Below are 17,837 nucleotides of genomic sequence, written 5' to 3'. Positions count from 1 at the left end.
TACATAATCATCATAATTTCTTTCTTTCATAAGAAATGAATCTTTGTCCAGATACTGGAGGGCAACTGGCACCTGTGGAACCACAGCCCAGCAAACAGTCAGCATCTTCAGTATAGCAAAATTACTACAATGCGTTTAAGTAGGAAGAGTTCTGCTACAGAGTAAATGCATAGTAGTATTAAATAGTATTCACAGCACAGAAACAGGTCATTCAGTACAACAGGTCTGTGCCAGTGTTTATGCTTCACATGAGCCTCCTCCCACTCTTTTTCATCTAACTCCAACAATATAACCTTCTATTCCTTTCTCCCAGATGTGTTAATCCAGCTTTCCCTTAAATGCATCTACACTGTTTGCCTGAAGTACTCCTAGTGGTAATGAGTTCCATATTCTAATTACTCCCTATGTTAAGAAGTTTCTCCTGAATTTCCTGTTAGATTTATTAGTGACTACCTCATAGTTATGGCCCCTACTTCTGGTCTCTCCCGCAAGTGGATACAAATTGTCGACATCTATCCTCTCAAATCCTTTCTTAATCTTAAAGACCTCTATCAGGTTTCTCTTCACAAAAAAGCCCAGCCTGTTCAATCTTTCTTGATAAGTATATACTGTCATTTCTGGTATTCTCATAAATCCTATTTGCACCTTCCCCAGTGCCTATATATCCTTTTTATTATCTGGAGACCAGAACTATTCACAGTTCTCCAATTATGGTCCAACCAAGGTTCTATACAGATTTAACATAACTTCTCTTCTTTTCAACTCTATTCCTCTAGAAATGAATCCCAGTGCTTTGTTTGCTTTTTTGATGGCCTTATTAACTTGCTTCACTATTTTTAGTGTTTTATGTATCTGTACCCTCCGATCCCTCTGTTCCTCCACGCCATTTAGACATTTAAGGCGAAAACTTTGTTCGCATAGTGCTGTTTCAAAGTGGTGCTATGTCGGCTATATCCATACCCCAGGGGCAGATAGCTGTGTCAGACAGTACCTGCTCAGCCTGCGTGGGTTTCCTCATTGATATCAATGGAGAAGCCTGCGCGGGCCGTGCAGGTAGCGTTACAGTGAAGAGTGTAGTTAAGATTGTGAGGAATATTAGAGTGCATTATAATGAAAGATGTGTGGTATATTGGAGAGTGTTAGAATGGGGGATATGGGTAAGATTGTGAGGAATGTCAGAATGTATTAGAATGAAGGATGTGTGGTATCTGAGAGAGGGTTACACGAGGGGTGCGCAAGATTGTGAGATATGTCAGAGTGTATTATAGTGATGGATGTGTGGTTTATCGAAGAGTGTTACAGTGAGAGGTGGGGGTGTATTAAACATTCCATCACTATGATGTGACTGAGAGTCTCTATCTGAAATGTTCCCCCACTCCCCTCCCCGCAGATTTCTGTTATCTTATCCCTGAGGTATGGTTTTGTTGTAAATCATGAGAAAAGCAATTGTATCTGCACTACTCAAGTCTGTCAGCAGCCTATAATTAATCACTTCTATAGTTATAGGAAGCAGTGTACAAACCCCATCAAGAAAATATCAATTTAGGAAAATGAGTCTTCCCAGCTCAGTGTGGCTGCTAGCTGTCTGGGGTCATGTCTCCGCTCCACACTCCACCGCCCGGGAAAGACCATCAAAGCTGCAATATCGAGATAATCTTTTCTAATCCAATACAAAATATATACCCTCTGATAAAAATGTAATTTGACAAGGTAGGCAAAAGCACCAAAAACACAACTGTTATTCAAATTACTAGATACCACGACAAGAGTTAATATACTAAAGTGATGAGCTTTAATAGGATGATGCCATTTTGTCATTCCAGACGTTTCTTATATTTCAGCTAAGAGGATCAGTACCAGAGCATCATCAGACACGTGACCGGTACCAAAAGCAGGCAGTGGCTAACTCTATGATGTAACTGTACATGTCGCAGACATCCTATGACAATACTGTGCATGTCTCAGAGACTCTATGACATAACTGTGCATGTCTCATAGAGTCTATGACATAACTTTGCATGTTTCAGACTCTGTGATATAACTATCCATATCTCAGTTTCTGTGACAAAGCAGGCTGAATTAAATCAGCCCTCTAGGGACAGGCAGGGAGGCGGGGAGACCCATAAAATTGCAAGGGAAGGCAGGAGGTAGAGTGCCCGTTGCCTTTCTGGCACCATTTAATTTTGTCAGGGGCAGTGAAGGCCAAGGTCGGCCTTCCCGCCCAGAGGCCAAATGAGGCCTTTAAATGGCCAAATAATTAAGGGCCTCTTTCCGCTGTCGCTGGTATTTTAACAGCGGCTGGTGGGAGCCCTGCCATGTGGGGAGGCCGCCCAGTAAAATCATGCGGCCTCCCTGTGGGCTGGGTGGGGGGGATCCTCCTGCTTGGGCAATCTGTAGCCCACAGAGGGCCCCCATTAGCAAAGGCTACCCCTGCATCAACACCCGCCCCACTGCCCTCAACAACCCAACACCACCCCCACCCCTGCAAACCCTTCACCACGGCCTGCCAGACTGGCCCAGACAAGCCCGCCTCCACTTACCTGCAGTCTGAGGCTCTATGGCTGCTCCTGGTCCCAGGTATCCTGCAGTTCCATCAGTGGTCACCACTCCCGGTGACACTGTTGGGATGCTGCGCTGGCAGCTCTTGGAGGAGGGATCCCTGTCTTTAAAGGGACGAGGATCCTGGTGCTGGGCAGGTAACTGCCTGAGCGCTGTTCAATACAGCCAAGGGTCCCTCAGAATGGCTGAGGCGGTGCTCCCCCTGCCTTTCTATCCTGGTGTCGAGAACCCCCCCCCCCCCCCACCCCCGCTGCCTGCATAAAATCCAGTCCCACATGTGTACTTCTCACCATGGTCCTTGTGTGCTAGAAACTCTTTTTGTCCACACTCTGCATCAACCAAATTATGTCACATGTTAGGCTACAAATCTGTTATGTCTGAATTTTTTTTAACTAGATTGAGTCTTTGAATACATTTCTCCTAAGGAGTACAGTTATCCTGTACACAGAGGGAAGAATGAGAACTAATTAGAGCAACAGCCCAAATTAAATGGGTTTCAACCAGGCAAGAATGGGCATGAGATTACATGGGGGCATATCCTTCAAAGATTTATGAATAAAATGTCTTGAGGAATTGTTATCAATGGATCCCTGAGAATTCGTGTGTATAATAATCTCCTTTATCTCCCCATTTTAATTGGCTTTTCATTTCAAAAGTAACTCATTTTGAGGGCATCCTGAGGATGTGAAGGGGAGTATATAAGTGGAAGTTTTTCTTTTTTTAACACCCAAACTAAAGACTGAATGTTAATGCTTTATCTGTAGTATACCAGATACAATTAGAATCATAAAATTTTACAATACAGGAGGAGGCCATTTGGGCTGTCACGGCTGTGCCAGCTCACTGAAAGAGCAATCCACTTAATCCCAAGTATTTGATCTTTCAGGTAACCTCCGAATCTTGGAGTTTACTGGGATTAAAATATTGAAATGCACATTGGTCCACTTTGGCTCCCAACTCAAAATGGATGCCTTTCATGTAGTAAAATGTCACAAAGCACTTCATAGCAGTGAGTATCAAACAAAATTTAATGCTGAGCCACAATTATATAGTCTCAATTGGTAAGAAGTCACTTTGACTTGTAAAATCACTCAACGTGCATTAAAAACAGGACACTTTGAAAGCTTCTGTGGTTTAGACAACAAACAAACTTAGGCTTGATGCTTAATTCTGTAAACTCCATTTTCACCCTGGCTTTGCAGAGCGTCCCATGTTTGTGCGTGTGTCGCAAAGTAATATTTTTTCTATTGTGACTGCGATAACACTTTATAATCTCAGTTTATCTGAGGGTTGTTAGGGTGAGAGAAAAGGGTGTGGAGAGCATCACTGATTCTAACAAGCGCACACAGGAGATGCTGTATTGAATTTGATATGTACTTGCCAATAAGTGACGAACTGGCAAGAGAGTAAGAGCAAGCAATCTCAACTGTGTAATAGGCCCACTGGGGTCTATCAAGACAGATTCTTAGGCTCAGCCACTGAAATGGGTCTCCCATCCTAATCTCTGCATCATAAATCATGAAAAGGACAGATTCTAACAGGTCAAATTAAGATAAAATGCCTTTAATTATCAAAGCAACAGCTACTTGTCCCATCACAAGCTGTATTTCATCCCTGAAGAGAGACCAAGCCCCAGACTAGATGTGCTTATTGTGTTGCCGTGACACCAGGCAGGCTTCAACTGGCTTCCTTTCAAGAGACAGAGAGGAAGGTGGCTTCCTCTCAACTGCCATTCAACTATTCCAAGAAAGGGAATTCTAAACAGTGGCTGGGGGAAGGGCACAAATCAAGAACGAATGTTCTCCGCCTCCCACCTCAGCCCATAGCTTAAGGCTTGCTGATTAGGCCAATTATCATTACTTAATGACTTTTCAATACCACTCTATTCAAACAGAACAAAAAATTTAGTGACACCACAAAGGACTCAAGGAACAACTGTGTGGATTCAAGTTTCTATTACTGAACCCAACCTGAAATTGGAGTCTTGGCCTAAATAAGCATCATTCGAGGACTGAGATATGTGAGAAAGTTGAGATAGCACAAATGTTGAGGGGAAAAAGCCTTTTGTGTGTGTGGTATTTGGCCTCGAGTCTCGGTGCCCCTGGTGTGGTTTTTTTGGCAGCCTTATGCTGAGGCTGTGTGTGTGTGTGTTTTCTTTAATAAACTATTGATTAGGTTTGTTTGCTGGCTGGCTGGAGACTCATTAACAAACAGCTGAGAAGCTGCTTTTTCAGGATTTTAATCCCCCAAATCTTTAGCCTCTGAAAAGGCTACTGGGCTGCCCCCCTGCTGCTTGAGCTCAACCCTGGCACCTGGGTCACTGTTCAGCCAGGCCCAACGTAAGCATTGTGATATTCACATAGAACACAATCTAACTCTAATCTTGACTTCTGTGGATTGAGTGCTGAGTGGCTACATAAAGAACAGTTGCAGCAACCACATCATTAACCTGTTGTAACCTGCACTGTATTCTGCCCCTGTAGTCGGGGACAGCCAGTAAAGGTTTCATCTATTCATTAAGGAGTTAACCAGCTTCTACAGGATGAGTCATCTAACATTTGCTATTTATTTGGGGGGTGGGGGTTGCTGGTGGTGGTGGGGAAGGGGTGGGAATTACAGCCTCCTGCAGAAGTCTATTCTATTTTTATTCTCAATTATCTCCCCTCCTCTCCTGAAGAATCTTACTGGGAACAGTTCCAGGGACACCGATACAGCATCACAGCTGAGTCTGATCCAGTCCTCACCTAACATCTGCATACATAATATCCAGGTGAGTCACTGGATATTGTCCTTGCCCATTCCACACCACCAATACCCCCAATACCCAACCACCCTGTTTCCCCCACCTTCCTGTCCTGCTTCTCTGCTCAAGGGCACTGAGGCCAGTTGTGGTACTTCCTCTGCTGCGATCAAACCTGATGCCTCCATAGTCTGAATGAATCAGTGTCACACTAGGTGATGCATTTACCTGCTGAGTTGGAGGAATAGGAATTGTGCTTTTAACTTACTGGGGGGACATGAGTGATTGTGCAGATCTATATTGAAAGCGCCACAATTGCACATTCATAAATCTTGAGCAGAAACTTTTCTTTGACTGACTCTGGAAGGACGCAGGCAGTAATGGTTCACATCAAATGAAGCTCGAGATCGAATTTTTCATTCGCAGATTCCACAGATCACAACAATAGTGAATGCAGTTTACACCAGGCTCTATGTGCCTTGTGCTTCTCTGAAGTCCCCTGAGTGCCATTAATTTTACAGAAGCATTGCTTTTGTTTATTTGCACACATGGGAGTCTGCAGGCTGTGGCATGGCAATATGACTTTTCTTTTTTAAATCTGAATAAAAACAAAAGAGAATTCCAAAGTATTTTGCAGCCAATGAAGTACTTCAGTGTAGTACTTTTAATTTAGGCAAATGTAGTGGCCAATTTGCACACAGCAAGATCCGACAAACAGTAATGGATAAACCAGCCGAGATAACCTGTTTTTGTGATGTTTGTTGCATGATAAATGTTGCGAGGTGACTTGAGAGAACTGCTGCGCTCATCGAATAGTGTCATGGGGTCTTTTACATCCACCTGTGAGGGCAAGTGGGGTCTCAATTTAATATCTCATCCTGAAGACAACAACTCAGACCGTGCAGTGCTCCCTCAGTATCTGACTGGAGTGTCAGGCTGGATTAGGTGCTCTGGAGTGAGGCCAGCTCAGTATTTTTCTGTATTTTTGATATGTCTCTTACCAGTTAGGAAAACTCAGACCATTTCTCTCTTGAAATCATTGGCAGCAAAGCTGAGCACTTCTAATGTAATGGAGGATGGGGCATTGTCTGGAAGCCCAGTCCAATTCTCTACATTTAAAGTGGGATATAGTATTAGAAAAGCTGATTGCGCTCCATCCCAATCACACTGAGGTAAAGGCTGGAGTCACTCAAATACACAGAGCAGTAAACTTTTTTTAAAGGCATAGCTCTGTCCCCTGAATGGCCTAATAGGTAAATTCCATTTAAACCGTTGTAGTATGGACCCAGTCAAACCTGATAGGTTCCAGGTTCAATTCTTGTTCAGTGCTGTATTAGCTAATCTCAGCTAGGTTGGTGCCTGGCTTCCTAGCCCCTGGCTAAGGGGGAAATAAATCATCATGGATCCTGTTCCAGCAGTAGTATTGTCCATTGCCGAGAAGTGTAAGTGTTGGATGGGTCGTAAATGACAATATAAGTAATGCCCCACATGGTGGCATATCCTGCTGATAGCCATTGCTCTGGGCTGACATACATGAAGAACAAAACTTTGATTCTACTTAAAAATAAAAACAAGCAAATCTAGCTGAAGCAAAAGAAGGTGTTGGTGTCTGCAGGTGAAAATGCTCATTTATAACCAAAGCCTATCCAAATGAGACAATCCTAAAAGCTCGCTGCGTCTGGGTGCAATAGCAGTGTGTTAGTAAAAACTCCAGCCTTGGTATTTCTATGGTATCTTCAGTCTTCAGTTTTATTGAACAGTCTGTTACTGTGGCTCATCATTCTCTGGGTCAAGGCTTTCAGTTTCACAACACCACTCCCCCCCCGTCCTGCTGCTGAGCTTCCTCCCTCCTCGCAAACACACCACAGTATTTGAACAAAGGCTCCTTACACACAAAAGGCAAGTTTGCCAGTGAAGTTTGATGGGTTGGCAGTGGGCTTAAAAGCCAATGAGGTTGAGGACTGTTTTAGAACCAGTGAAAAAGGCAAAATGCCACTTGGCCTACTGAATTGGAACCTTCACCTAGGTGGAGAAGAAAGACTCTGAACAAGGTCCAAATAATCCCATTTAAAAGGAGACTCTCGCCACAAGAACTCTTACTAAACATTGCTGGCACAGGATGGTGATCGTGACTGCACGTCAATGTTATTCATTGTCCATACTTTGAGTTGTTCTGACACAATCAGGAATTATATAAATGCAAGGGTTATCATTTTAACTGTGACTCCTGAATTTACTGGAGTTTCATTGGGTAGATGGCAGGTTTGATCGATTGTTCCCTCTTGGATAAACAGGGCCCCGATTGCAGCAGCAGGTTACCTCCCTCCTGTGGCCTCTTACAGCAAGACAAAATAATCAATTACAGATAAATGTGGAGTAGTTCAGGTGCTCAGTGGCTCTAGTCCCAATATAGACTGAAATAGAATATTTTAAATGGACCCACTTATCATAGCTCAGCCTGATCCTATCCTCAGCCTACGCCTGCGCACACAGTTCCATCAGCGGTCACTGTATCGTAACCCTCCTTAGCCCAGGATATTGTAGCCCACTGCTTCTTTCAGTGATATCAGCTAATGCTACACAGACCAGGAATTTGATCTGTGATCTGTGCAGCATCACATTGAGTAGTGCATTTACTCACTGAGCCAATCAGAGAAGCTGCAAATTTTTTTTTGAAAGTGCAAGTCATCACCTAGCAATAGGTTACAAGGTGGAGTTAGAAATGGGTTCATTGCAGGTCACCTGACAGGAGTGTCAGTTATGGGACGATGCTGAAGAGCAGAAAGTGAAAGAGAGTGGACTCAGAGGAGACAAGAGTTGTCACTTGCATTATATTTTATTCATCTTCTTGAGTCTCATTAAAACATATGTATACATTAGGCATGAGTACAGGCGAATGCACCTACAGTACATAGACCAGATTTTTTTTCTTCCTGTTTCCAAAACTAAGTCCTTTTGCACTGAACGAGACAAAACACTCAAAAAACCGTGGGAACTGCTCCAGTCAGTCAACAGGGACCAAAGCAGCATTGTGTGAGACAGAGCCAAAGAAAAACTTTAAATTTCAAAATGGCAATAACAGGATTTGTCAAACCACACAGAAAGGAGTTATTAGCTCATATTGTTGCATGTGCAACTATCTTTAACCTGCAGCTTGAGCAGAATTGGCGATCCCAATATCTTAATGGATCTTTTTTGTTAACCAACTGATCATGGGTCCATGATGGAGTAGGGTCGCAGTCATCTTTCAGTGTACAGCCCCGCTGTTCCCCGCCCATCCAATACTTCTTTTTTACCTCTACTCTCAAGAATGCCCAAAATTGGCCAATCATAAAATAAACATATCAATCATACCCTAATTCTCACACAGTAATGCAATACCAGATGGAACAATGTTATTTTTTGTTTCAGGACTGGATGATTTAGACTGGTAGCACACTGATCTTTGACCTCTTGATGGGAATCTCGCCCAGATAGTGGGGATGAAGGGCCTTTTCTGATGGCGGCTAGACTGTGCCGTGGATCAGACACTGTCCTTTCACCTCTTTATTCACTGTTTGAATCCGAGCCCAGAATGGCAGCCGTAAGACCCCTACATTTGGAGGCAGCTCACGGCTATCTCAGTGTTAGACACTGACAGACACAAATCTGTGGAACAATGAGTACTTAATACTTAAACCAAAATACTAATTGTGAAGCTTCTAAAGTAATCTCACATTTCATTGGTGCAGAGGGCTGGAGCATGAAATTATAAGTGTGCATTTCTGATAGTGTGTGGGGACATCTGAAAACAGTTTACAGAGAAGTGCACACAAAGCAAGGGATAGGTTAGAGGAGGGCTTTATTCAAACATAAACAAGATGGATTTAGGAGGTTTTATTGAAGGAGGGAAATGAGGTGTCAAGGCCAAATTATATGATAACTGAGTGAGTGACAGGTGATGGGTGATTAGTGTGGGAGGGGTTGATTGTTGGTCCAGAGTAGGAGAAATGGAGGGTGCAAGATGGGGCATGTGGTTAAAGGAGATCCTAAAATAAGGAGGGGTGAGGTGGTAGAGGGTTTTAGATTGAGATGAAGAAAGCATTGTTGAAAAAATGTACCAAAGAACATTCTGAATTTTACTCTTACAATGCAAGTTATGAATAAATGTGTGCCAGTGGGTGACAGATGGGATACAGGTTTGTGACACATTATGCAATACTTTACCATGGGAACAAGAACATTTTACCAGAACACTTCAGAGTACCAGTACAATGCTTGTAAAGGGAGTGAAATATCCAGTCACCATTAAACTTGTTGGACAACTTTACCACTGCATGCTGAACTCTGGGCAGAATCTGAGCTTGACATTACAAAACACAGTTTACAAATCGAACAAAGCGACAGGCAAGGAAGTTCTGTGGCACCAGTTACAGCGTTTGGAATTCAAATGCTATGAATAGGAGAGTTGTTATGTTTTTAACCTACAGGAATCGGACCACACCAAAGGTGCCAAGTGCGGGATGATCTTCATTCAACGGAGTGAATAACATTGTGAGGAAGCATGTGCTTCAAGCAGATTGTATGACAGGCAACACATAACACTTGGCATATGTCACCATGTGCGTTATGATAAGCTGTAATGGCTTGCTGCCGTTATATGCACCAAAACCACAATAGCAAAGAAGACAGGGAATGGAAATAGAATCCACTGTGGACTAAAGCTCCTTCACACTGAACAGACCCCACAAGCTGTGAGCAACACAGGGTATAACATTCCATACTTGTTTTCAAAGATTAAGAACCTTTTTTTTAAAGCAGTTTTTAACCAGCAAAACACAAGTCCAAATACTCGAGATGGGCACTAGTGTCAATTGGAGAACCTTCTCTTTAATTACTAGACGCTTTGTTTTGCTGAATGTTAACTTTTAGAAATACTAATACAACTGTTCACTAGTGTGTAACTGCCATTGTAATTTTGACACTTGGAATTAAGAATATTACTTGGAAGTGTGCGGTGAACATGAGCTCCTTGGAATAACCAGAAGGGATCACTGATACTTCTACGTATTAGCCATCTTGATAAACATAGAGGGGAGATTTCGTCTGTTCGCAATTTCCAGTAAAATTGGAATAGTATTCTACAGGAAAATATTTATTATTTTGCTGGAAAGGGCAATAAGAAATGTTCCTGCTAGGTTCACCATGTTACAAATATGCAGTGCTCAGAGGAAATATCCCCAAGTTCAAGTGTTTTTCATTGATTTTTGTTTTTCATTGATTTTTGACCAGATATTCAGAATTTTTAGTTTAGTTTAGTTTAGTTTAGAGATACACCACTGAAACAGGCCCTTCGGCCCACCGAGTCTGTGCCGACCATCAACCACCCATTTATACTAATCCTACACTAATCCCATATTCCTACCACATCCCCACCCGCCCCTATATTTACCTACCACCTACCTATACTAGGGGCAATTTATAATGGCCAATTAACCTATCAACCTGCAAGCCTTTGGCATGTGGGAGGAAACCGGAGCACCCGGAGGAAACCCACACAGACACAGGGAGAACTTGCAAACTCCACACAGGCAGTACCCAGAATTGAACCCAGGTCGTTGGAGCTGTGAGGCTGCGGTGCTAACCACTGCGCCACTGTGCCGCCCCTTCCACTTGGAAATACTGTGGTTAGCTGGCACATTCAGAGTGGCACTGGGATTGCAGATTGCTTCAACAACATCACAGCTAAACTACCATCTATTTTGCCCATGCAGCACCATAAAGGAACCATTCCACACATGGTTTAGTTTATTGCTTGTCTGGTCAGTATTTCCCAAAGACAGCGGTTTAAAGCAGGTGAAGTATCTTGGTGTAAAAGTCACGCCCAGTATAAAGGCTCACTGCAAAATGCTTCAAAACAGGTTTGAGAATCATAGGATATTCCTGAGAACAGTCCGAACAAAACATTGTGTAAAGCCAGAACTGTGCTTCTTGGCGTTCAAAATAAACACCATCTCTAAACGGCCCTTGGGAACATTTAGTCTGTTCAATGTTTCAGCAATGATAAATTCACTCATTTAAAACCAATTGTAGAAAATAATTCAGAAAAGAATAGGTTTAAGTCTGAGTGGCTTCACCCATTTCAAAATAGAAGATGGAAATAAAGGCAACTGTTGGTTTGGGATTTTTAGTCTTTATATTTGAAAAAGTTTAATTGATTTATTGCCTTCTTCCCACCTAACCCCTTCCCCCTACCCATCCCAGTTTGCTATAACTTTCAAAGACAGCAATATTGTTATCGGAGGTGTCAAGGAATGAACTTGAATTCTACAATTTAAAGTGTTGGAGTAGGAATGGAAATTATAAACTTAAAAATTCAAAACTAGAGATAAGCTGGAAAATCGGGGGGGGGGAGAAAACTACCAGAAATTGAACAACTTAACCACTGAAATCTAAGTGGGTTACGTAATCTGAGCACCAGAAGTCGTTTTTATGGAATCCCATTGTGTCATTCATATTGTTCAGTCCATGTGAACCAGCCATCAATTAATTAATGTGTTCAGGGGTTCCAAAAGATCAAACTATCTTTCTAAAACTTTCTGTTGATCAACAATCATTAATGGTACAACTTCTGATGGGGCTAACAGATGCAGGTCTAAATGGGGAAACCACGAAACTCACTCTTCAACCAGTTTAGCACCTCTTTTTTGTGGAGTGATACAGAGTGGGTTTAGCGGTGGCAGATAGGAGAAATAGCCCACTGTGCAACTCCCAACTTGTCCAACAGATAAAAGCAGAAGCTGTTGTTTTTCCCCCTCAGTTTGGACCAGAAGGGTTCACTGCACCGAGAACAGTGTGGTGATGGAGAGGACTGCTGGCCCATAACCCTGGGAATGGGTAGAATATAATGCAGAACATAATGTTAACAGTCCACAAATGGGAGAATGTCTTACCGGAGTCAGGTTCCCGTACCCTGCCACCCCATGCCATGCCTCCACTGTGAAAAGCATTTTCAGTTACACGTGTGACACTTGAAGTGTGCTATGAGGGTCGGATGGCTGGGTCTTTTTCCAGTTTTCTCCATTCCATCTAACTACCCTCCAGCACCTTTGTTTCAGTGGTCATTTCTCATACATGCACCTCACCCGTGCATGTCAGCAAATCATAAAGGAGAATATCACAGCCAAGTTTGATCTTGTCCTCATCCAATGATTGCAGACGCATATACATATATATGCACACGCGCACTCGTATTCCAGCATGGAATCAGGAGCAGGAACTCTGGTTGATTTTCCCTACTCTCACCTCCAAGGCCACTGAGGCCCATTTAGCATCCCCACTACTGCCCCTAGCTAAGCTCAGCTAATTCAGGATATGTGAGAAATGGGACTTGACACAAGGTGGAGCATTTACCCATTGAGTCAGTTCCCATCATATTTTCAGCACACTCAGACAATCCACCTTGTGGATTCCTTGCTCCTGTTTTTGCCTGAAAATGAACTATTGTCTGACTGACTGTAGACAGAATTACACTGGAAGATTACAATTGACACACAAGGGCTGAACTCCAGGCAGTACTCAGCCATGGTTAGTTCCCCTCAGAGTGATGCATCAACTTGAGCGGACAAACTGTGAACAGAATCAAGCCCTGGCTTCACACCTTAAATGTGAGCTTCAAAAAAATCTTAGTTCCCATAAACTCTGAAACATCTCAGGCTTGCACCCAACTCACGACCCCATGCAAACAGGGTGGGGGGAGCACACTAAATCCTGAGTACACGACCACACGCACAATTGGCAGATTATAGCATCAAGCCCATTATTGCAGTGGTGTTACATCATGTCAATTGGACTTGTGCATATTTGCGTCACTCTCACGGACGTGTGAAAGACTGAAACAGGGAAAGATATTGCCCATCTCCCTTTCAGTGAACACCCCATGAGTCTTTCTGAATCTTGGCTTCCCCATTTTGTTTTTTTCCGTTATTTTCAATTGCACAACACTTGGGAGAGGGTTTGGGCAACAACGAGCACTATCCCGTGCTGCTGTCCTCAGGACTACCCAGCCAGGATTTAGTTTTTTAAATGATAGATTGCTGGGCACAGAGAAAGTGCCTAGACATAGCCATAGCAAGGTGTAGCTGGGGTTTATCCATTCATGCATGCAGCCCACTGAGGTCAGTGAAAAATCAAAGCTGGGGATGGGACCCATACAGGAAAAAAAGATCACTCGCTAATTTGAGAACATGTAAAGGAGTGTGGAGAGGCAATAGCTGAAGGGATGGATAAGAGGGATGCGTTCCCACATTTTATTTTTGGCATGGGTTATTGTCCCTACCCTACTCCCAATACTGCAATTGCTTTTGATGTTCTTCCAACTCTTTATATGTAATAAGAACATAGGAACGAACCCCACGAGCCTGTTCCGTCATTCAATCAGATCATGGCTGATCTGTGATGTAACTCCATCCACTCACCTTTGCCCCATCCCTTAATATGATGTGACGGTACCTCGGTGGGAGTTGTGGGAGATGGTGTTAGGTGCAAATGATATTGCACAGATCAGGGACAAGTGAAGCCACTTTGAGGAAAATATCACCCTTATTTTTCATTCTTGCTGTACCTTGTAAACTTTGTTTTGATGTTCTCATCACAGGCGCTGCATGCCTTTCTGCCTCAACAAAGGCATTTTTAACATTTTCCAAGTGAAAGAAACGTACTTTTAAAAACAACACAGCGATTCATAGGTTATGGGAAACAAGTGACGTTTTGTGTGTTTTTTTTAATACATTTTTTATGCAGAAATTCAAACATAAGGAGCTCTGGTTGATCCAGGACCACTATAGTTGTATATAACTTGGTGGAATAGATTGATTCAAGCCAAGGGCTACCACCTGTCCATTTTTCTTCGTCCAGAAATTTCTAAATGTGAATCGGACATCAGAACCCTTGAGTTTCCATTCACCCATGTTTACTTCTGTGTCTTTTGACGTGGAGCCATTAGTAACTGAGGTTATCAACAAATTATCACATCAGCAAAGAAAAACGTCCAAACTCAAGCCAAAATCCCACCCCTTAACCTGCTCCTCTCCTGCTCCCCGCCTGATTTTGGTCGAGGTGACAACCCAGCTCAAGCCAGTGTTGATTGAGGTTTACATAGAACAAACTTTGGATTCCTGGTGAACAGGTTTGAAAAAAATATTGCCAACAATGCCTTGCTTTTAACTGCGGGGTTGTTGCCTGGGAAGCCGGTGCCTGGGGAGCATGGGAGGCCTGGGGGAGGAATCAGGTATAAGTGCAAGGAATCCAGAGAGGAGAGCATTGTACAATTCCAATAACAAACAGTCTGTTCAGCTCAGTTTAGGATTGGTCTCTGCAGCTTTATTGAGCAATCCAACAGGCCTGGTATAGGGCAAGCCACTGCGGCAAAAGCCAGGGAGGCACGGGCTTGGAATTAACCCTTTCCAGGCCACCAGCCAGCGTCGCAGGTACTGAGGCAAAGTGCCAGCAGGGGGGCCCAGATGCTTTCGTGACTATAACTTTTACTTGTTTTGATGTTCTCTGTCTGTCTGTCGCACTGCAGCAGACAAGAGGAGTAAAACAAAAAAAAGAAATCAAAAGAAAATTCATCTCTGTTCAGGTCAAAGCAGCCACGAATGTTCCAAATCGATTAGAGATGTCCGAATGCAAAGATCTCCAAGTTTGCATGGGGCTCCGGCCTTTAGAGTCAGTAAGGTCGTCTGTGCAGTGAACTGATAGGCACTGCAAATGGCTGCCAGTCTGGACTGATGAAGCCTTGTTCTGGGAAAACTCGTGGGCTGGAAAGGGTTAATAAACAGAATAAGTTTTAGTTTTCTAGATTAAGGATCATTTCGCTTTCTTTTTTTCAAAAACAATCTGATTTTTCTCTTTGAGCTAAAGCAAATCATCAATCCAACAGCAGCCCTGTAAATACTCATCTGTATACTTTGTGGTGGACAACCTTTCGAGGGAACTGCTCTGCTCGAGGATGTCAGAAGTTGAACAGCAGAATGTGAGATCATCAATGCAATAACTATCCTCCAACCAAGAAATTACAGGCTGGAAAATTATAGTTGTGAATAATTTAAATGGGAAAATGTATTTACTTTAAGTGAATGACCCATCAATTATATCCATTGGTGACCAAGCAAATCAGATTGAACTAAGTTTGAAACAGTTCCCTTTAATGTCTTTCTATGATGAGACTTAAATTGTCTCTTCCAACACTGAATTTGTAACATTTTCACATAAAGTGGATCGTCAATCATTCTGTTGTCACCCTAAAGATGGTTTTCACAAGAACAGTATTCCCATCTCTCCCCAATTGGGTCCATTCCTTTTGTAACTCTGGAACCCTTAGATTTTGCAGAATTCCCCCTTGGGGAGGGGTGTCACTCACAGCACATATGGGGCAAGGGAATATTTTGGAATTCTCTTCAGCAAAAATGTCAGATATTAACATTTGTTGCTTTCCTTCACATGAGGTAAATCATCCTGACATGAAGGAAAAAGCAGCAAGAGATCTTTTCTTTAAAAAATAATTCATTTTGGCCAAAACGCTTCGCGATGACATCAAAGGATTTGCTCTCTTAAAGCCGCATGGTCTTGCCTCCTGAACAAGGCAAGTGCAATTTTTTTTTGCTCCAGTGTCCGTTTCATATCATACAGTACAATCACTCAACACTCAGAAAAAATACCATGGAGGTGAAATGCCTTTTGGGCGGTAACGCGGAATGGGCGATAGCAAATTGGCAGCCCGGTTTACATTCCATCCGATTGTCTTAGAAAAGATGAAGCTGTCAATTCGCTACTGCCCAAAATGAATTTCACCTCCGATGTCTCCACTTCAGTGAAGTACACTGAGCTTGACCCTAAAGACATGGCAAGCATATCAACCAGTCACAAAATTCTGATTCTGTCCTCTCTTGGGGTGGAGAGTCATTGTTGTATCATCTAGTATCTATAACATGTCACACCCTGCAGATTATTTGATTTTTTTTTGCTTTAGAATTTTAATCTATTATTCTTCTTGTGAACACATGGTTACAGAGAATGGATTCCACTCAGTTCAATTATCAGGCAATTCCACGTGCAAAGGGTGCAGAACATTGATCCCTGTTCTCTGCTGTGCCAGTGAATAGCAGTTGCTGCAGCAATGGAGGTTCTGCAGCTAATTTACGCACCCCTGAGTTAAGGAGGGTAAAAATCTGCCAGAGTTCCCATTCCTGATCACATGTGCATGTCAGCCAATGGCAGGATTGGGTTTAGTTGTGACGCCTCGTGGTGCAATATCGACACACACTGTGCTCACACAATGAAAAATGGCACTTGAGCTAAGTAGCCCACACCTACCATTGCCTGTGGAAGATACCCAGCACTGGTCAGTGCTTATTTGGAATAAAGTAAGGTGCAGTCCTCCAGGTGAAACAATAAGGCTCATCACCTTCTTTATTTAGGACCACTAGCATTACTCATTGTGAGACAAGCCCAATTTTACAAAGAGCCCCGTCAATGTTTTTGACTGGAAATGCAAAACCAACAAGAATTATCCTCTAGTGTACTTAAGGCCAGAAAAAAAGAGATACCACCTCCTTTAAATCAACCACATCATTCATCTTTGCATCATTTTGAAACAACCAGAAAAATGCAATTCTTCTATCAAATATAATCCTCTTCCCTACCCCCAGCATCAGATGGAAAGAGGTATTTCACAGTTAATATCTTTCAAAAGATGTCAACCTGTCCAACAAATTGGGATCCAGGAGGTACAAAACAAGAAGGCTTTATATTTAGCGCCATAAACCATTTGTGAGATTATGAGTTACACAGACTATGACAGGACTCAGCTCAGATCCAGCTACTCTCCTAATAGCTCGTACCCATGAACTTGAGAAGGTGTGTAGTAACAGGAATAGTGATCAGTGACTGAGAAACGGAGTTCACATCTCCCATTTATTTCTGAGCCTGATAGTTTCACCAAAGCAGAAACTCAAGTGTCAGAACATCTTGGGACTGCAAGGGTGTCCGTTACACGAAAGTACCTGTAACTCTGAAGGGAAATATACACAAGAACACAAAAAATAGGAGTAGGAGTAAACCATATGGCCCATCAAGCCTGCTCCGCCATTCAATACAATCATGGTTGATCTTAGGATTCAACTCCACTTTTTCACCCATTCACCATATCCCTTGATTCCCTGAGAGACCAAAAATCTGTCTATCCCAGCCTTAAATGTATTCAATGATGGAGCATCCACAACCCTCTGGGGTTGAGAATTCCAAAGATTCACAACCCTTTGAGTGAAATATTTCTCCTCATCTCAATCTTAAATGATCGGCCCCTTATCATGAGACTGTGCCCCCGTGTTTTAGATTAACCGACCAGCGGAAATAATCTCTCAGTGTTCTATCCTATCCAGCCCCTTTAGAATCTTATATGTTTCAATGAGATCACCTCTCATTCTTCTAAACTCCAGAGAATACAGGCCCAATGTACTTAGTCTCTCATCATAGGACAATCCCCTCATCCCAGGGACCA

The 17,837-nt window shown here is 42.8% G+C and overlaps 1 protein-coding gene across 4 annotated transcripts in view; it reads right to left on the bottom strand.

The window, feature by feature from the left end:
• Positions 1-17,837, bottom strand: part of mn1b (meningioma 1b) — a 141,980-nt gene that overhangs the window by 100,352 nt on the left and 23,791 nt on the right. Inside the window, exon 2 of one of the 4 annotated variants that reach the window (XM_068054873.1) lies at positions 14,027-15,096. The exons of 2 other annotated variants lie outside the window; for them this stretch is intronic. In XM_068054873.1, the coding sequence (XP_067910974.1) occupies positions 14,915-15,096 (182 nt within the window). In that variant the 3' untranslated portion in view covers positions 14,027-14,914. Of the gene's footprint in view, positions 1-14,026; positions 15,097-17,837 lie in introns of those variants that run through there. One more of the 4 variants, XR_010977253.1, reaches the window with a different exon arrangement.

The sequence above is a fragment of the Heterodontus francisci genome, chromosome 23, assembly GCF_036365525.1.
Source record: "Heterodontus francisci isolate sHetFra1 chromosome 23, sHetFra1.hap1, whole genome shotgun sequence".
In the NCBI taxonomy this organism is placed as follows: domain Eukaryota; kingdom Metazoa; phylum Chordata; class Chondrichthyes; order Heterodontiformes; family Heterodontidae; genus Heterodontus; species Heterodontus francisci.
This window is presented reverse-complemented; position numbering and strand designations above follow the sequence as displayed.